General features: G+C 52.7%; 9 protein-coding genes across 9 annotated transcripts; 6 read left to right on the plus strand and 3 right to left on the minus strand.

Moving 5' to 3' along the window:
• The first annotated feature begins 1200 nt into the window (after positions 1-1200).
• Positions 1201-1430, plus strand: BO87DRAFT_378110 (uncharacterized protein). Its single transcript, XM_025623727.1, has one exon. The coding sequence runs from the start codon at positions 1216-1218 to the stop codon at positions 1423-1425; it is 210 nt and encodes a 69-aa protein (XP_025478096.1). The 5' UTR covers positions 1201-1215; the 3' UTR covers positions 1426-1430.
• Positions 1431-2688: 1258 nt separating this feature from the next.
• grpE (mitochondrial nucleotide exchange factor MGE1) lies at positions 2689-3556 on the plus strand (the record flags this gene model as incomplete). The annotated part of the gene is made up of 3 exons (XM_025619575.1): positions 2689-2952; positions 3039-3467; positions 3527-3556. The coding sequence occupies 3 exons, from the start codon at positions 2689-2691 to the stop codon at positions 3554-3556; spliced, it is 723 nt and encodes a 240-aa protein (XP_025478097.1).
• A 757-nt stretch (positions 3557-4313) lies between these two features.
• On the plus strand, positions 4314-5999 carry BO87DRAFT_378112 (phenylalanine--tRNA ligase). The gene has a single exon (XM_025623728.1). The coding sequence runs from the start codon at positions 4342-4344 to the stop codon at positions 5884-5886; it is 1545 nt and encodes a 514-aa protein (XP_025478098.1). The 5' UTR covers positions 4314-4341; the 3' UTR covers positions 5887-5999.
• A 644-nt stretch (positions 6000-6643) lies between these two features.
• Positions 6644-7849, plus strand: BO87DRAFT_388234 (putative mitochondrial dicarboxylate carrier; the record flags this gene model as incomplete). The annotated part of the gene is made up of 4 exons (XM_025624847.1): positions 6644-6797; positions 6872-6876; positions 6997-7095; positions 7166-7849. The coding sequence occupies 4 exons, from the start codon at positions 6644-6646 to the stop codon at positions 7847-7849; spliced, it is 942 nt and encodes a 313-aa protein (XP_025478099.1).
• Positions 7850-9014: 1165 nt separating this feature from the next.
• Positions 9015-10022, minus strand: BO87DRAFT_362575 (cytochrome c oxidase subunit VIb). Its single transcript, XM_025621642.1, has 5 exons — positions 9892-10022; positions 9690-9720; positions 9519-9600; positions 9383-9446; positions 9015-9297 (listed from the first exon to the last, which is right to left on the minus strand). The coding sequence occupies exons 1-5, from the start codon at positions 9959-9961 to the stop codon at positions 9263-9265; spliced, it is 282 nt and encodes a 93-aa protein (XP_025478100.1). The 5' UTR covers positions 9962-10022; the 3' UTR covers positions 9015-9262.
• Positions 10023-10303: 281 nt separating this feature from the next.
• BO87DRAFT_417296 (uncharacterized protein) lies at positions 10304-11009 on the plus strand (the record flags this gene model as incomplete). Its single annotated transcript, XM_025626804.1, has 5 exons — positions 10304-10427; positions 10511-10545; positions 10624-10686; positions 10764-10776; positions 10827-11009. The coding sequence occupies exons 1-5, from the start codon at positions 10368-10370 to the stop codon at positions 11007-11009; spliced, it is 354 nt and encodes a 117-aa protein (XP_025478101.1). The 5' UTR covers positions 10304-10367.
• A 286-nt stretch (positions 11010-11295) lies between these two features.
• On the minus strand, positions 11296-11815 carry BO87DRAFT_398484 (RNA-binding protein; the record flags this gene model as incomplete). Its single annotated transcript, XM_025625372.1, has 2 exons — positions 11296-11433; positions 11495-11815. 2 exons carry the CDS (start codon positions 11813-11815, stop codon positions 11296-11298), a joined length of 459 nt encoding a protein of 152 aa, XP_025478102.1.
• Positions 11816-12069: 254 nt separating this feature from the next.
• On the plus strand, positions 12070-16749 carry sec31 (putative protein transport protein (SEC31)). Its single transcript, XM_025621643.1, has 7 exons — positions 12070-12502; positions 12579-12695; positions 12753-12858; positions 12911-13144; positions 13200-16002; positions 16056-16354; positions 16410-16749. Exons 1-7 carry the CDS (start codon positions 12294-12296, stop codon positions 16452-16454), a joined length of 3813 nt encoding a protein of 1270 aa, XP_025478103.1. The 5' UTR covers positions 12070-12293; the 3' UTR covers positions 16455-16749.
• A 190-nt stretch (positions 16750-16939) lies between these two features.
• BO87DRAFT_378116 (uncharacterized protein) lies at positions 16940-18294 on the minus strand. The gene has a single exon (XM_025623729.1). The coding sequence runs from the start codon at positions 18213-18215 to the stop codon at positions 16953-16955; it is 1263 nt and encodes a 420-aa protein (XP_025478104.1). The 5' UTR covers positions 18216-18294; the 3' UTR covers positions 16940-16952.
• Positions 18295-18472: the final 178 nt, after the last annotated feature.

Raw genomic sequence — 18472 nt, forward strand, 5'->3', positions numbered from 1 at the left:
TCTCCGCACGCAGTTCTCCTTCTTTCTTCGCTGCAATCTGCATAGCGCATTCGCCACACTCACTCTCTCGTCCTTCGCCGTGTGGCTGAACTGCCGCTATTGCCACTAGATGCCCCCATTATTGGTGTCGTTTACAACTCATCCCCAACAATGACGATGATGCCATTCGCTGCTCTCGACGGTGGACCTCCTGATGATTAATTCAACTGTGGCTTGACTCTCTCTCTCTCTGCTTTTCTGCCTCCTTGTCGAGGCTATTGACTCCTCCTTGACTAGTACAGTACGCGGTAAACAGGGTCTCCCGACGTGATGCTCAATTCACTAGTGTCCAATGACTCTATCATCAACAGCCTCGGAATGCTTCACATGTCGTGGTCTCCACTGCCTGTGACGCATGAATGCCCCTTAGTTTCCACCCCCCTTGTCCTGAACCTTGAGTCTATCTATGTCTATGGTGTACAAAGTAGATACATCCCGGAGGATCCCGCATATCCATGGTTCCGGTTTCTCCGCAGACTCCATGATCCATCGGGTATGCAGCTCCGCCCCGACGGTGGAGAGCCGGCGATGAATGGCAGATCGCCGAATATACTACGCATACCTGTCCCCAGCAGCTGGCGCTTTCCCATGTTAGCTGCGTTGCAACTCCAGGCAGGCAATATTCTATGTCTTGGCCCTGGCACAGCATACTCTTGACTGCATTGCATGTACTGGCTGGCCACGTATTCGGCTCCCATACCAAGCCTCCCTGTAAGTGATGCAGCTCGGCTGTCACCCATTGCCAAAGCCCCGGGCCTAGGACCCTGCAGTGTCGGATACCACCCAGAGTTTATTTGCAGCTTCTTTGCCTTGTAAAATCTCTGTCATGCTATGTCACATGTACGATGTCCCATGAGTCGTGGCCTTGCTCGTGCTACTTACTTCCCCTGGAACGGCCTTCGTGTCATTTAGCTTGGATGTCATATGTTGGCTTCCTGCGAGGCTCATAGTGCCTTGAGACCGTTGGATCTCTCTGCTCAGCTTATCTCTTTTACAGTCTTAATCCTCTTCTCCGGAGTCAAATTCTGTCTGCCTGGAAGTCTGTGGGTAACACTGCATGAACCGATCTAGCTAAGCCCTGAGCTCTGACCACATCCCGTTCTCTGGCATAGCCACTCACTGTCCCGGTGTCCCCGGCATGCAATGCAACCGCTCCCTGGAGACTAATCTGCAGCCATGTCGCACACTGCCATTCTGATGGCAATGATACATTGGCCAGCCGAACGTAGATGGCACTATGGCGGCTTTCACGGGCATGGCGCCTTGTATGTAGCCTCTAGCAAGGCTATTACTCCGCCAAATGTGCTGTTGCATGACCGTCCTTCCGCAGCTTCATACGATCACAACAAGGCTTGTTCTGAGCCCTCGACTGGCAGATGCACATGAACTCCTGATGAGATTGAGGCTAGGTAGATGAGCCGCGCTCTGCACTAATGTTGGCGGCTGCGCTTACAACAACGTAGGCAAACGCATTACACAGGTATATTCCAGCCAACATCACTGGTTGTATACGAACTATGGAGTTTGGGGGCCATCTGTAGAAGCTCCTAATTAATGCATCCCTTTTCATTGCTTTTGCTGTTTTTGTGGGATCATATCGGATCCATCCTTGGCGTTAGGGCGCAGTTACCGAGTGTCCCTTCACCGACAGTCATTCAGACACATGATGATATCCATGTGCGCTGTCATGATGCTTGATCAAAGCCTCGATGTCTCCTGCTAGGCGATAGTGATCCAGAGTTCATCCACGTCTACTGAGATGGGTTTTTGTGCCGCTTTACAAATTCTCTAATCACTCTCACACCGTCGAAGATAGATTTCCGTCTGTCTGGCAAGAAGTGCAGACGTTTTGTGCAAACAGCACTCAAGTCCTGGAGGGATGCCCATGAGAGTCTGGCGTAATCGATCTGTCGTGTCATTGGAGACAACTATCATGCCATTCGATGGGGTCTTTCCGGTCTACACCCAGCCTAGAAATCCCTCCACAGGGAATCGGCACCTATTAGCCTTTAGTAGTGATTCCCCTACTAAAAGTCGTATGTGCTAACAGCAAAATGGTCGTCTTGGTCATGGAAGGGGAGTCACCCGGTCACTGGTGCACATGTCAATCGCCATCAATGTATAGCTTAGACATCAATAATCTCGTCTCCGCACTTCTGTAGCCATGGCATACTACTGGAAGAAGCCAATGTTCCAACTAAGGCCTTCAATGAACCATGTTTCTCCTTTAAAGCACAGATTGTTCACCGGTGGTGACCGACTTCGCATATTGATTGTTTCGGCAGTATACTCACCGCCATGATTGCCGCTTTTATACATGGAAGAAAGCATACTATGTTCCTTGCGCCATAGTCGACACAGATAGAATTCATGCATATAGACAGCAGCTTAATACTTATGGTAAGTAGACATATAGGCTTGAGGCAGATGAGAATTGTATTGAATGTCAGCTAGAGCCTTGCAATGCTTAGTTAAAGACAGCACGCGATCATCCGGCCCGAGGTTTCTCCCGGTGAAGGCGGTCAGATCAAGCCGCCGAAAGTTCTGCTTTCCAACGATATCGCCGATTTTGTTCAACCTCTCACGCCTCCAATCTTCGTCATACTCTGTTATTCACAGTCACCATATTTCACTTCCTCTCCTTCCAAAATGTTCCAGAGAACCTTCCTCAGACAGGCCCAGCGGTCCCTCCGCTCTGTGCGCCCTACCTCCATCAACACCTCCGCTCTCCGTCGCACGCCGCAGCTCCCCCAGGCTGTCCGCCCAATTGCTCCTCAGTCGGCCTACCGGTTCTACTCTACTGAGAACAAGGCCGAGAATGGCGAGCAGAAGGAGGGTGAATCTGCCCAGGAGGCTGAGGACCCCGTCCGCAAGGAGCTTGAAGAGAAGAAGAAGGAGGTCGTTGAGCTGAAGGTAAAGCTCCCTTCTCAACACGAGCGCCCGGCTCAATTTTTGACAGTCGTAAATGGTACCTTGCAGATCTCTAACTCTTTCATTAGGACAAGCTGCTCCGCTCGAAGGCCGACTTCCTCAACCTGCAGGAGCGCACCAAGCGTGACATGGAGAACTCTCGCAACTTCGCTATCCAGCGCTTTGCTGGCGACCTCCTCGAGTCCATTGACAACTTTGACCGCGCCCTCCTTGCTGTTCCCAAGGACAAGCTCGATGCTCCCCAGACTGAGGCCAACAAGGACCTGTTGGAGCTCGTTTCCGGTCTGAAGATGACTCAGAACATCCTTCTGAACACCCTGAAGAAGCACGGTCTTGAGCGCTTTGACCCCAGCGAGCCCACTGAGGATGGCAAGACCCAGAAGTTCGACCCCAACCTCCACGAGGCTACTTTCATGGCCAAGGTTGAGGGCAAGGAGGATGGTGACATCATGTACACCCAGAGCACCGGTTTCCGCCTCAACGGGCGCGTTCTTCGCGTAAGTGATTATTCTATGGCATGTATACGTGGTCAATCATGCTAACTTGTTTACTATAGGCTGCCAAGGTCGGTGTCGTCAAGAACTAGACGCTTCGCCAACACTCTTAACCATTATCTCTCCCTTTCCACCTCCCTGTCTTATCTTCTTGTTGTATAATATACCAAATACGTCTTCGCTATGATGGGGATCGACTTATGTTAATCCAACAGGCTGGAACATCTGGAATTGTTCCAGGTCTCTGTTGCTTTGTCCATGAACGCATGTGTGTATGATACACCTTACCTGTGTTGTGTGGTCTTGGTGCTTTATTATCTTTTCTGTTACTTGGCGTTGTTTCTGAACTCTCTCCTCCCTATTTTGTATATTATATCCCTGGCTGGTGTCTTTGTTCCTTTACTTCTCTCATGGAAAAAGTGGGATTGTGTTGTTGGGATTGGCATTGGCACGGATGTGGATGACATTTGCATGGCATTGGATCATGTTGATTTTTATTGCATCACTTTGCTTGCCCGGTAGGCAATGCAAGGTGTTTTGATCTAAACGACTAATAGAAAGTCTCTTGATCAAGACGATTGATGAATTTACAGTGTGCATCTCAGTAACAACCCGCGTAAGGCATGTATCTGCAGACCGCATTGTTCTCGTGCAATTAACAATAATGATGACTCAATATCTCCGAAATATCTATCAAGAATATCCTTTTTCCTGCCATATCCTCGTAATTGAAATGGTGAGGTGCAATTGCGCATCTCCCTCGGTGGCTCATTTTCCCGGCCCGATGTGTTTTGTAGACTTGGAGCTCTCAAACGCCGCAACCAGCTGTTGACTGCCCTCGGCGTCAGTCGTTGAATAACTCACACAGCACTCCGAGATGCGTCTCTTTGCCACTGGGAGGGCCCTGCGCGCAAGCAGTGCCCGGTGGGCAATTGCTCCCTCACGTCGGAGCGTACGCATCCCACTCTCGCAGTTCTCGGAGCCCTTTGCCGTGAAGCGGAGAGATTGGAGTTCGACGGCAATCCGCCGAACAAACGAGAATGCGGGTGACAATGAAAAGCCCTCTCTGCGACCTTCGGTGCCGCAATCCTTGACCATCGAAGGTCAATCCTACCGCACAGATCAGTGGACGAATACCCCGGATACGATTCTCTCCCACATCGGCCGCCGCCTATATCTCGATGAGAACCACCCTCTAGCGATTACGCGCCAACTGATCGAGAGCCAGTTCCCTGGCCCGGCATACGGAAACTACACCGAGAAGAACCCTGTTGTGTCGACAGCGCAGAACTTCGATGTCCTGGGCTTTCCCTTGGATCACCCCGGTCGGAGTCGCACGGACACTTACTACATCAACGATAAGACGGTCTTGAGGACACACACCAGTGCCCATCAGCAGGCATACTTTCAACAGATCAATCGCAATGAGAGCACCCGTCCGGAGGAAGTTGGTTATACTGTCGTCGCTGATGTGTATCGGAGAGATGCGATCGATCGCAGTCACTACCCGATCTTCCATCAGATGGAAGGCGCTATGCTTTGGAAGCGACCGGATAATGAGCCCTTGAAGCATGCTAGTCAGACTGCTGCGACGATCATGGAGGATGTCAAGAAGATCCCTGCTCATGACGTCGAGGTCGAGGATCCCAACCCTACGATCCACGCCCAGCGGAACCCCCTCCAGGCGGAATATCATAGCGAGGAGGAAGTTGAGGCCATCGCGGCGCACCTCAAGCGGTCTCTGGAGCGCATGGTCATCAAGATCTTTACCGAGGCCAGCAAAGCTGCTGCTGGTAGCAGTGAACAACCAGAACCCTTGAAGGTCCGCTGGGTGGAGGCATACTTCCCATTTACCAGCCCGTCCTGGGAGTTGGAGGTATTCTGGCAGGGTGACTGGCTCGAGGTCCTCGGTTGTGGTGTTATCAAACAGGAGCTGCTGAACAACTCGGATGTGCCCAACCGTGTCGGATGGGCCTTTGGTATCGGTTTGGAGCGTATTGCTATGCTTCTGTTCAACATCCCGGATATCCGCCTGTTTTGGTCGCGTGACGAACGATTCCTTTCCCAGTTCCGCGCGGGTGAGATCACTCGCTTCGAACCCTTCTCCAAGCACCCCGCCTGTTACAAGGATGTTGCCTTCTGGCTGCCCTCTGCGTCTGTCAGCGGTGGCAGTGCGGCGGGCGGAGCTGCGCCCGTGCACGAGAACGATATCATGGAGATCGTCCGCGGCGAGGCAGGAGACCTGGTGGAAGACGTCCAGCTGATTGACGAATTTACCCACCCCAAGACACACCGGAAGAGCATGTGCTACCGTATCAATTACCGGAGTTTGGAGCGCACCTTGACGAATGAAGAAACAAATGACCTACATGAGAAGGTCCGCCAAAAGCTTGTGGGCTTGCTGGGAGTTGAGCTCCGCTGATGGCAGCGAGTGTTATTATAAATGCTCGCGATGTACTAAATGCCAAGTTACAGTTGGCGAGTCGAGTCTATATGTACAACAACTGTGTATTACCATGTTCAGATAAAATCACCTATCCTCCAACTTTAACTAACCGGACGTTGGGCTAGGGAAGATCTAGCCGCGGCTGCTTTCATGTACCTTAAATCTAGTCTACGGCATGGGACGTATGCAGCGTGACGTAGTGGCGATCCAAGCAGGGCCTATACTTTGTAGTAGAGTAGGATTGTCGAAACCAGCTGAGGAGCTACCAAACAGCTATGGCATAGTATGCTGCTTATTCCCCGGTCTTCGGAGGTAATTCAAGCACCGAGTGCATCAGCAGAGTTACCCCAAGCGAGGCTATCTCGATGGAGGCGCCCCGCGGGTATCGAAGGACACAGAGAAAGCCTACTTGAAATACGCGCATTACCGAGGATTACCGCTCGGCCTCCTTCTGGCCGCCAGAAACCGAGACGCTGATTGGCCAGCGCGGTCCCAGACCGGTTAGTGCAGCCGAAAAGCAGGGTTTCGGAGACTTGATCTATGTCCGGCGCCGCCGATTTCTTACCAGCGTATTACTCACTTTACTGCGTCAGACTGGACTTTATTATTATCATCGTTGCCTTCATTCCATCTCTCATTCAAACTACGAAATCTCCCCTCCTCCACCCCCCTCTCCACTCCTCCCCCTCCTCTATCTGTCTCCCTCCCCGGGATCACTCTTCCCTCCGCTGAAATGTCTACCATGGCCAGCGGCGCGAAGTTGGAGGCGTCGCATCCTCCCAAGGCGGCGAATGCTCCAGCCCCTGCAAAAAAAGTCCATTATCCTTTCTGGTTCGGTGGTTCAGCATCATGCTTTGCGGCTGCCGTTACTCACCCTCTGGATCTCGGTAAGCTCTAATTTAGCCAACACCAGAAAAAAAAAAAAGTATGTGCTGGAATTGAAGCTAATCTTTGTCTACAGTGAAGGTAATTCATGCCTCCTGGACTTTTTATAGGAGCTCTTGACTTTTCCCCCTCCGCGTGCTTATTCCTATACTTCGTTGTCTCACCGAAACGCTGATCGATGTGCGTTTTAAAAAATTATAGGTCCGCCTGCAGACCCGCGGGCCTGGCGCCCCCTCGACTATGGTCGGCACATTCGTGCATGTGTTCAAGAATGACGGATTCTTCGGTCTTTACAGCGGGGTATGTAGTATCCACCAACCCTTCAGATCATGTCGATTGTACTACATGATGCTAATGTCACTTCTTGTAGTTGTCCGCCGCCATTCTGCGCCAGCTGACCTACTCCACCACACGATTCGGTATCTACGAGGAACTCAAGAACCACTTTACCTCCCCCGACTCGCCTCCTGGCCTCTTCACCCTGATCGGTATGGCCTCTGCCTCCGGCTTCATCGGTGGCATGGCTGGTAACCCCGCCGACGTTCTGAACGTGCGCATGCAATCCGACGCTGCTCTCCCTACCGCTCAACGCCGTAACTACCGCAACGCGATTCACGGATTGGTGACAATGACGCGCACCGAAGGTCCCGCCAGCTTGTTCCGCGGTGTGTGGCCGAACTCGACCCGTGCTGTTCTCATGACAACGTCGCAACTGGCCTCGTACGATACCTTCAAGCGCCTGTGTCTTGAGAAGCTCGGCATGTCTGATAACATGGGAACGCATTTCACTGCCTCCTTCATGGCTGGATTTGTGGCTACCACTGTCTGCAGTCCCGTTGATGTGATCAAGACTCGTGTCATGAGCGCTTCTCCGGCTGAAGGCCGCAGTCAGAGCATCGTTGGACTGCTCCGCGATATCACTAGAAAGGAGGGCCTCGCATGGGCTTTCCGTGGTTGGGTGCCGAGCTTCATTCGTCTCGGTCCTCACACCATTGCTACGTTCATCTTCCTTGAGGAGCACAAGAAGCTCTACCGCTTGTTGAAGGGGCTTTGAATTCCCTGAACAGGTTTGACGTATAGATTTGCTTCATTCTGATTTGTCTTTTCTCTTTTTTCCAGTCACATATCTGCGATATCCGTCCATATGCTGTGTTTTCTTGGGATAGATGGTCTTTTGCTTTTTACTTTGTTATAAACCTTTCTTTCTTGATCTCTCATTGGCGAAGCATTACCGGGAGGACAAAAGTCTTGCGCATTTTATTGCTTGTGTTCATACCCTTGTATATATCTTATAGATTACATCTCCTTTACCTTTGCTGTTATCTCTCATTTCTCTTATTTTCTCCTATCTTTTACTCTTGACTTCTTTGTTGTCTCTTCGAGCTGGCTAAAGTGACTTCTGTCCTCCAGTTTCTTCTCAACGCTTCGCCAACATCTCGCCTCTTTCTGTCTGCATCTGTCCACTATCTGGAATTAACTAATATGGAACAGCACGTACCTCGGAGGCATATATGTCTCCTCTTGCGACATTTGATAAACAAGACTTAGACGTCCTGGAACATGAGACCTCCAACCATTGTGATTGACATCAGATTCTGAAAGCCATCTATCACCAACTAACATTCATAATTCTATACTATGTCTTGGTGAGAGAGTGCTTTTTGCTATAAACCTACAGTTCACATAACATGTATTCCTTGCAATCTAGATTAAATCAGAATGAAATGCCATAATCTTCAGACACATATTCTTACTGTATTGTATCATCTTCCCTCAAGTCCAACACTCGATTGTGGCTGATCTCCTTCAACAAATGTACACTGCCACAGGACTAGTAGTACGTAGGATTTTGACCATATCATCATTATCGTTAAGTTGGTTGTATAACTAGCAGTAAACAGCAGTGATGTTGTCTTCATAGTAATAGTTGCTTCGCAATGTACATAGTGAGGTAAGCAGATGCATAAATGGAATAATCTGTTTATCAGTTCAGTTCAGTTGTTGTGAAAGATTTGTTTTTGGTGTTGGTGATTGGTTGGTTGATTGGTTTACTATCGGATATCGTATGATCTTACGACGGTGTTGTTGGTGGTAAGCAGAGTGGTTATCATTTTGTACTTTTCCAGCTTTTCAGGTATTGTTGAGGTGAGTGACATGTACATTTATTTGGCTGTCTAGTATTTTATATCAATATCAGGATAATAGGTGGAACAGGACAGATTCATAAGAAAATTATTGGCTACGAGCTTATGCTGAGCTTTATGGGCGCGGTTTGTTTGACACATCATTCCAACTACGCGAGTCTATATACACTCGTCTTCCAACCCAGCCGAATTGAGTCTGGGGAGGGGCTCAGAGCTAACAATTCTCGCTGGATCCAACTTATAGGGTAGAGTACATGTTGACAAGACACACGAAAAACAACTTTGAACTTTCAATTAACGGTGAACAAAGTAGTTAAATGCGTCTACCGGTCGAGACGAGCGGGGAAGTTACCAGCCTCTGTAAGATTTTTCGTTAGTATGCTGCTGTTCTTCATGAAATTGAGGAATATGACATATTCCTCTGAATACATGGGGCTACATACCGCGCTGGCCATCCCATCTGTCAGTCCAGGCCTTGGGGCAGAGAGAGCGGAAGGCGTGGTAGAACTGTTTTCGGTTCAATGGTGGTTAGAATTGGTTTCGCTTGGGTGTGGAATGGGGAGGCAGTAGCTAGCTAACCTGGCGGCATGGGCGGAAGTCCTCGCCCTTGGCGGTGACACACTTGTGGTAGTCGACGTAGTTCTGCCAGCAGTGCTTGGTCCTGTGAGTGTGGAGAAAAGATGTGTGGTTAGTTATTGCAGTTCGTACTGGGAGGCAGATTGAGCGGAGAGGTGTGCGAAAATCACGTACTGGTTCTGCTGGGGGAAACGAGCGTCATAGCCTATTCATCACCTCATATGTCAGCCCACAAAACTACCTCGATCGCGACGACAGCGACGGCGCCGCGAATGCTCGAAACCCTATCCTAGACGTACCAGCTGTGAATTGATTAGCAATTGACCTTAGTTACGGGACGAATTGGACCCATTGGAGGGTTGGGAGAGGGAAAGCTCACCAGTCACGAACTTGAAGGGCTTGGTCTCGACGGGCTCATCGGGGTCAACTTCAGGAATGGCACCCATTGTGATAAGATTGAAGGTATAGTAACCTTAAATTGGAAACTTGGGGTGTTGATTGGAGGGGGGTGGGATGAGCGGAGGGAGGAGGGGAGGAGGTCTGGAGAAACCGAGAAAGAGAGGAGGTTCTGCGGCCGGTGGAGTGGAATGACCCGTGAAGCCGTGAAGCCGGAAGTTCACGTTTGACCGCCTCAGGCGCCAAACTAGAGGTTACTAGCGAGCCACTCATGCGCCCAGGTTTCCTAAACACCCGAACCACCACCGTGACTTCCTACCGCCTTACCTAAGTGGTGCAACCTCCCCTTCCATCAAGCTCAGACTTCCGTCACCACTTCCCGATCTTGCCATCCCACCACTTAAGTCGTTCTGATACTCAACTTCAACCACCCCGGTTGCTCAAAGCCCATTCGCCATGTTCCCTACTCGTGTTCTGCGCATGCAGGCCTCCCGGCCTTTCGCTTTTCCTGCTCCTGTGAGTTGAATCCCCGGTCCGTCGTGTTGACTTGACGTTGGGGAAAAATTACGTTTGGCAGGGTGGCTAACAAGTGGCTATAGAAGGAAAACCACAGCGGTATGGGGTTCCCTCCCCGGTTTGCGCATAGGACCGATACTTGAATGATAGAATTGTGTTGTTGGGGGTGGGAATTGGACTAACGCCTGGCTTCTAGCCCACACTATCTCTCAGCGTCTGCGCACTCTGAAGAGAGTCCCCCCGGAGTTGATCCCTCTCGGTACGTCGCGGTCTGAATGATTAACACCTTGCCATTGGTTTACAGCAGTGCTAATGATTGTTTCTTGAATCCTACAGGTCTGGTCCTTGGGTATGTTTATTTCCTGATATCGTATGGCTTCTACATGACATGCCGTGAAGTCTAATCCCGACCGCCTCCCACCTCCCTTCCTCTCCCACTCCGCAGTCTTCATCTGCCCTCCACTGACGCAGTTCCATCGCAGTGTCGCCGTCGGTGCTGCCATCTACTCCAGCACCCGCAAGCTCATGACCGACAAGACCCTCCGTCTGTACCGCAACAGCCCCGAGGACCGCGAGCACTAAGAATGTACCATCACATTTGATTTCAAATTGCAATGGGCGATTCTTTGTTTGATTTTTCGGCGATCTGTATCATTCACGGGGTAGTCGGGCCTTGTCGCGCGGCCAGAGTTAAGAATGGAATGCTCGAAAATTCTCAGGCTCAGGGTTGGAGCGCGTGTAAATAGTACGGCTTTAAACGAAGGGTTCCTGATGGTGTAATATCGCAATATTACTGTCGCCCGCTTCTTGGCTTCTCTTTTTCTTCGTTGCGCCAGTTTCCCCTGGCGTGAGTGGATTATCGTAGAGCTCATTCCGGCTTGGGTCCGGCCACGTCCAGTTCCTCGAGTCCTTGCATGGGATCTTGACGTTCGGCTCCGTCGGCCTCGCCTCCCTCGGCAGCCAATTTGTCTTCCTCATCGACGGCATATTTGGCCAAGTATCCCTCCTATTGTTTCATACGTAATTAGCAAATGATCTGTAATGACAAGGTGAACGTCACGGCGTACCTGTTCCCAGATAGCCGTCTTGCTGCCGAGTCCTTCATTGCTGTCCTTCTGCGGCTTAGCAGCAGCAACCTTGATTGTCCGCCCATATAGTTCGCTTCCATCCATGTTGTCGATCGCCTCTTTCGCATCTTCGGGCAGATCAAACTCCACATATCCAAAACCGCGGTGGAGCTCGTTGGAGTTCGGGAGATCGGGTTTGGGGAGCGTAATATCAACCACTTCACCAAAGGGAACGAATGCCTCGGCCAGCGTCTGCATCGTCACAGCCTGGTCAAGACCCCCCACGTAGACGGTACATTTTAGACGTGCTTTCTCGCTCATGGTCGGTAATAGCAAACTTCCCAGATGGGCTAGGATGAAAAACGTCACTGAAAGGAGGGGGAGAGAAAGAGCGACCGCGTCGGGGCCTTTTCACTTAATGCCTAGGCAAAGCTCTAGACTTTGGGACGGAGCAACCTGATATCACGTGGTGCCCCCGGGGCGGGTGTTTTGGCGAGGGCCCAAAGCGGTTTAGGGGCCATCAGCCCCCCCGAGCGCCCTCCAGGAGGACACTTGGTTGATTGCAGTGACGCCCTCGATCGCATACTTGGCAACTCACCGTACATGCACCCCTCGGTTCTTCTATAGAGAGGGGAGGTTTCTTTCTTAGGTTGTTTCTCTGCTCGTTTTTCTGGTTCTCCCGCTCCTGGTGTTGCTTCTCGTCTATGACCTTTGGTGCCAGACCCTCCTAATTCGTGTCTGGTCCTAACTCTCCTAATCTATACCCTTTCCTTTTCCCGCCGCTCCTTTACATCTCACCATGGTGCGTCTGAGGGAGATTCCCCGGACGGCCACTTTCGCCTGGTCCCCCGGGGCTGCGTCGCCTCTGATCGCTACCGGTACTCGGGCCGGTGCTGTTGACGTCGACTTCTCCAATCAGACATGTCTGGAGCTCTGGGATCTGGCACTCAGCCGCCATGAGACCGGCGGAGAGCTACAGCCGGTAGCTAAGATTGATACGGACTCCGGGTAAATAGAGCCTTGCGTCTACCCTGCAATTTGCCGTGTAAGGGAAGCCGACGTGCTAACTATATCGCTCCGATAGCTTCAATGACCTAGCGTGGACGGAATCCGAAGATAACTCGCGGGGTGTGATAGCCGGTGCTCTGGAGAACGGCTCGTTGGATTTGTGGGATGCCGATAAGCTGCTTAATGGTTCCGAGTGAGTTGGCGGATGTGCTCTATGTTGGGACTGTACAATTGGCTGACGGTTCAAAAGTGATGCTGTGATCTCGAGAACTTCCAAACACTCAGGGGCTATCAAGGCTCTCCAGTTCAACCCCAAACACTCGAACTTGCTGGCAACCGGTGGTGCAAAGGGCGAGGTAGGCTACATGATGGAGAGGTGTCTAGACAGTCAGGCTCACGATTGGACAGCTCTACATTTCCGACCTGAACAATGTCGCGAACCCATACCGACTCGGAGGCACGGCGGCCCGCGCGGACGACATCGAATGCTTGGACTGGAACAAGAAGGTTGCACACATCTTGGTCACTGGTAGCAGTGCAGGCTTTGTTACTGTGTGGGATGTCAAGACAAAGAAGGAGAGCTTGACTCTCAACAACATGGGCCGGAAGGCAGTTAGCGCTGTGGCCTGGGACCCGGAGAAGGTGAGGCGTTCAGGAACATCCCTTATGTTTCCTAATTTGGGCTAACGCAGCGCAGCCTACGAAACTTGTCACTGCGACCCCTCTCGAGTCCGATCCTCTGATCTGTGTCTGGGATCTCCGTAACTCGCACGCTCCAGAGAGGACCCTCCGCGGCCATGAGTCCGGTGTGTTGTCGCTCTCCTGGTGTGCTCAGGACCCCGATCTGCTTCTCTCCTCCGGAAAAGATAACCGTACGATGTGCTGGAACCCGCAAACCGGCCACGCCTATGGCGAATTCCCCGTTGTCACCAACTGGACCTTCCAGACCCGCTGGAACCCGCACAACCCCAACTTCTTCGCTACCGCATCGTTCGATGGAAAGATCTCCATCCAGACCATTCAGAACACTAGCACCGAAACCGCACAGGCCATCGCCGATCAGAATCAGGCTCTGGATGGCGAGGACTTCTTTGCCAAGGCACAGACTCAACCTCAGGTCTCGAGCTTCTCGTTGCCGAAGCCTCCCAAGTGGCTCGAGAGGCCCTGCAGCGCCACCTTCGGCTTTGGTGGCAGAGTCGTCTCGGTCAACCTGGTTGAGAAGGGACAGCGTGCATCCAAGATTAAGATCACTCCGTTTGAGGTTGATGAAGCTGTTGGGAAGTCGACTGAGACCTTCGAGACCGCTCTCAAGGAGGGCGATCTGCGCAGCATCTGCGAAAGCAGAGCGGCTAACGCTGGCTCCGATGAGGAGAGGGCTGACTGGAAGGTTATTGAAGCCTTAATCTCTAAGGACCCTCGCAAGGGATTGGTCGAATACCTTGGCTTCGCTGACCAAGCAGACGAGGCTGCGGATAGCCTGTCTAAGCTCGGTCTCGATAAGGAAGAGGAAGTCAATGGGGAGGCGACGAAGGAATCCCGCGGGTCGGGAGCCAAGAAGCACAGGCGCCTGCAGTCGATGTTTGATGCCAATCCCGAAGCAGACAGTTTCTTGTCCGATTTGGCTGCCTCCAAGGGAGCCAAGACCAACAATCCCTTCCATATCTTCAATGGTTCGGAGAATGAAGCCGACACGGGCATTACCCGCGCGTTGCTCCTCGGTGACTTTGAGAAGGCTCTTGACGTTGCTCTCAAGGAAGATCGCCTCTCTGATGCCTTCATGATCGCCATCTGCGGCGGTCCCAAGTGCATTGAGAAGGCCCAGGAGCACTACTTCCAGAAGCAGACCAACAGCCCCAACTACGTGCGCCTGCTGGCTTCCATTGTCGGCAAGAACCTCTGGGACGTGGTTTACAACGCTGACCTGTCTAACTGGAAGGAGGTCATGGCGGCTCTCTGCACCTTCGCTGACGAGAAGGATTTCGCTGACCTTTGCGAGGCTCTGGGTGACCGACTGGAGGAAGAACTCCGCAACAACGAGGACAAGGGTATGCGCAAGGATGCTTCCTTCTGTTTCTTGGCCGGTTCCAAGCTAGAGAAGGTCGTTGCAATCTGGATTGAGGAGCTTCGTGAGAACGAGCAGAAGGCTATCGAGACCGCCGCTGATGACTCTGCTTTCTCGATTCACGTCCGTGCTTTGCAGGGGCTCATCGAGAAGGTGACCATCTTCCGCCAGGTCACCAAGTTCGAGGACACCGAACGCACCAAGGAGTCGGACTGGAAGCTCGGCACGCTGTACGACAAGTACATCGAGTATGCCGACGTTGTTGCTACGCACGGACGCCTGCAGGTTGCGCAGAAGTATCTCGACCTCGTGCCGGAGAAGCACCCCGAGGCTGAGATTGCACGGAACCGTATCAAGTTGGCTACGAGACAGGCAACCCCTCAGAGAACGCAGCCCGCCGCCGCTACTGTGACCAGGGCCGCCCTCAACAAGCCTCTCCCCCAGCCTAACGCATTCCAGCCTCAGAGAGCTTACTCACCGGCTACGCCAGCTGCTGCTCCCAGCCCCTACGCTCCAGCTGCAGCGGCTGTAAATCCCTACGCTCCTCCGACTGCCGCTGCCAACGCCTATGCTCCCCCAACTACTGCTGCTGCCAACCCTTATGCGCCGCCTACTGCTTCCGCGCCGGCGCCGCCTGTCAACCCATATGCGCCCCCAGCTGGCGGTAGCAGCTACACCCCTGCAGGATATCAGCCGCCCAAGGCACCTGCTTACGGTGCTCAGCCCCTAGGCGGTGGTGTGCCTCCGCCTCCGCGTGCATCTAACCAATCTCCTGCCCCTACCGTCACCACCTACACCACTGCCACGAATCTGCCCGCATGGAACGATCTGCCAGAAGGTTTTGCCAAAGCTCCCACACCTCGCAGGTCCACCCCTGCCGCTGCAACGGTTGCGTCTCCCTTCCCCAACCAGTCCCCCACTCTCACACAGGGACCTCCGCCACCGGCTGGTCAGCGAGCACCCTCAGTTCCCCCTCCGCCGAAGGGCACTGCTCCTCCCCCACGGATGACCTCGCCACCCGCCGTGCAGCCGTCTTCGACTACGATGCCCCCTCCGCCGGCCAACCCTTACGCTTCTTTGCCCCAGCCTCCTCCCATGGCGTCCACTATGGGAGTCCCAGCATCCATTCCTCGGGGACCCTCTCCATACAACGCGCCGCCTACCATGCCTCCTCCCCCCAACCGGTATGCTCCTAGCCCAGTCGCACAGGCTGCCAGCCCGCAACTGCAGACTCGGGCACCTGTCCCTCCGCCTCCGCAGGCAGCTGCTTCTCCGTATGCCCCTCAACCTCCGGCCGCGGGCCACTATGTCCCGAGCACTCCTCCGCCACACGTGCAACCCCCGCCGCAACAAGCCCCTCCGCCTCAGGCCGCCCCGGGATCCCGGCCAAGCACGGCTTCCTCGCAGAAGAAGCCCGCACCTGCCCCGCCTAAGTACCGTAAGTGATTCCATACCTCTCTTTTGGTGGCCTCTGTTTCTGACTTTTCATAGCCCCCGGTGACCGTTCCCACATCCCGGCCGACGCCATGCCTGTCTACGAGATCCTCTCCGCAGACATGCAGCGCGTGAAGTCTCGGGCCCCGTCTTCCTTCAAGGCACAGGTTGATGATGCCGAACGGCGGTTGAACATCCTGTTCGACCACCTCAACAACGAGGACTTGCTCAAGCCTAACACCATTGCGGACATGGCGGAGCTGGCTCGCGCCATCCAGGCGCGCGACTATGAGACCGCCCGGACGATCCACGTCGATATTATGACTAACCGGCTGGACGAGTGCGGTAACTGGATGGTGAGTATTTCTACCTTCTTACTGAACTACACCCATACTAATACTCTATCAACAGGTTGGTGTGAAGCGTCTTATCAGCATGAGCCGGGCCACCCCGTAAATTTGAGTCAAGTTTCAGTTTAAGAGGCTATGACAGGAAAAGGAAGTAAAAAGGAACGATTATGAGTTGTATGTAAAGGAAAGACGAGTCCTCTTTTATTATGCTTCACTGTACTGCTCATTGTCCGGTCCCGTTTTGCCTTGGTTGGGCTGTTTGCGAATTGTTCCTTCAGATGTCAATGTTATTACTATGTTTATTCTATTATTGGTAGTATTGAAAAGCCGTAAGCCCATGTATGTGTCTTTGCTTTGGTTCTTCTCGCGAGGCTTATACCATTAGCTATTCTATTCATGCGCAGTAATACTATGGGGAAATCACTATGTTGATTTTGTGTTAGAAGCTGCTACAGGCCGACAGTCATTACAATGCAGGTATAATACAACGAAGCATTGATATACGTTATATAATATATACAGTAACCATCCATCCACGATCATATCTCAACTAAATACCAATACTACTACTATAAACCCAACACTGGTATCGCTATCTCTATCTCTACCTCCCCGCCACACCCCCAATCCTACCTCCACGACCCGCAGGGAAATTCCTCGCGCTCAACAACGCCCCCTTCACACCTCTAATCTCCGCCCTGAAGTTGGCAATCGCATCCTCCTCGCCCTTGCCCACTCCCGTTGCCGCTCCACTCCCCGAATCCATTCCAGGCGTGCTATACATCCCGTACCCAGAGAGCGGGTTAAACCCAGGCTTACTGTAGATCAACCCATCCAGGTAATGATGCAGTTCGTTCAAGCGCGTGCGCATCCCACTGTCAAGCGTGCTGGATTCCTTCTCTGTGTCGGAGCATTCGCGGAGCTGAGACCGGATACTCTCAAGACGCTTGAGGTGGTCGGTTACTGCTGCGGTGGGGTCTGCTGGGGAGTCCTTGTCGGTGCCTGTGTTGTTGTTATTGTAGGTTGCGGCGAAGTCCGAGGTAGCTGTTTGGGTGGCGACGTCGCGGTGGAAGAGCTCCGTTGGGTCGGAGGTGATGGACTCGGTGTCGGTGGAGGATGAGTCGTTCTCGGTGTTTGCGGTCTTGTTCTTAAGGTTTTCTGGGATTACGGAGACGTTTTGCTCCAGCTTCTCGTTTAGCTTTTGGAGGTTGCTTGTTGCTGTGGAGGCGAGCTCTTGTCGCGCGCTTGTTAGGTTCGAGAGCATCGGCTTGATCAGGTATTCGCTGGCGCCGTAGAAGCTGGCGCTGAGGCCGGCGGCGCCGTAGAGGGTGTAGAGCACGCTGCGCAGGGTTACGAGTGGGGGTGGTTTGGTGGGCGTGGAGAGGAATTCTGGGTAGGTGATTATGGGGGGGATGTCGCGGGGGGTGGTGGTGGTGGTGGTGGTTTTGGGGGGTGTGGTGATTGAGGATGATGGCGTGGGTTGGGTGGTTGATGATGCTGAGGCATTGTGTGTTGGTTCTGGTGCTGGTTCGGTGCTGCTTGGGGGAGTGGTGTCCGGGGAAGCGGTCTTCTCTTCTTCCTCGGTTGTATCGCTCGCCTTGGGAGTGGATGATATGCCTAAGAGGGTGTTGATCTCGTCCTCTCGGAGACCCTTGGATTGCAAGAATGTCACTTTGCGATCGGTGGGAGCGTCCCGAATGGACTCATCCTCCAGGAATTTGGCTGCTTGTTCGATGAGAGCTGACCGGGAGGTGTCGTCGGAGGTCGGCGATGAGGTAGACTCGGAGTTGTCATTGTCGGGGTTGGAGGCGTTGTTGGGCTGCTGCCATGAAGGAATTGAGGATGGCTTGGGCTTAGAGTCTGCCATAGCTTGTATGAGGAGGTGTAATTGAGAAAAGCAGGAATAGGAGAGTGGAAGAGGTAAGTTGAGTGAGGAGATAGCAATGGATAGTAACCATGTGAGGGAAGATAAAGTGAGGAGAGACACTGGGTTCCCCGACCTCGGCTGTATTGGTGGTATTGTATGGGGGCGGTACGGGCTGTACGACAGGTACTTCTTGGGGGGGATGTAGTAAGTTTGGATGCGGTTTGGGCCACAAAGGCTAATTCTGGTGAAACTTGAAC

This window comes from Aspergillus neoniger (genome assembly GCF_003184625.1).
Source record: "Aspergillus neoniger CBS 115656 unplaced genomic scaffold BO87scaffold_23, whole genome shotgun sequence".
In the NCBI taxonomy this organism is placed as follows: domain Eukaryota; kingdom Fungi; phylum Ascomycota; class Eurotiomycetes; order Eurotiales; family Aspergillaceae; genus Aspergillus; species Aspergillus neoniger.

Excerpts from the sequence above, each read along its gene's own strand:
- BO87DRAFT_378112 (XM_025623728.1), top strand. The coding sequence starts at position 4,342 with ATGCGTCTCTTTGCCACTGGGAGGGCCCTGCGCGCAAGCAGTGCCCGG.
- sec31 (XM_025621643.1), top strand. The coding sequence starts at position 12,294 with ATGGTGCGTCTGAGGGAGATTCCCCGGACGGCCACTTTCGCCTGGTCC. Across the intron at positions 12,859-12,910 it reads CCGGTGGTGCAAAGGGCGAG|CTCTACATTTCCGACCTGAA; the intron begins GTAGGCTACATG and ends ACGATTGGACAG. Across the intron at positions 13,145-13,199 it reads TGGCCTGGGACCCGGAGAAG|CCTACGAAACTTGTCACTGC; the intron begins GTGAGGCGTTCA and ends AACGCAGCGCAG.
- BO87DRAFT_362575 (XM_025621642.1), bottom strand. The coding sequence starts at position 9,961 with ATGGGTGCCATTCCTGAAGTTGACCCCGATGAGCCCGTCGAGACCAAG. Across the intron at positions 9,721-9,891 it reads CTTCAAGTTCGTGACTGGTG|GCTATGACGCTCGTTTCCCC; the intron begins AGCTTTCCCTCT and ends GGTGATGAATAG. Across the intron at positions 9,298-9,382 it reads CAGATGGGATGGCCAGCGCG|AGGCTGGTAACTTCCCCGCT; the intron begins GTATGTAGCCCC and ends AAAATCTTACAG.
- BO87DRAFT_378116 (XM_025623729.1), bottom strand. The coding sequence starts at position 18,215 with ATGGCAGACTCTAAGCCCAAGCCATCCTCAATTCCTTCATGGCAGCAG.
- BO87DRAFT_378110 (XM_025623727.1), top strand. The coding sequence starts at position 1,216 with ATGTCGCACACTGCCATTCTGATGGCAATGATACATTGGCCAGCCGAA.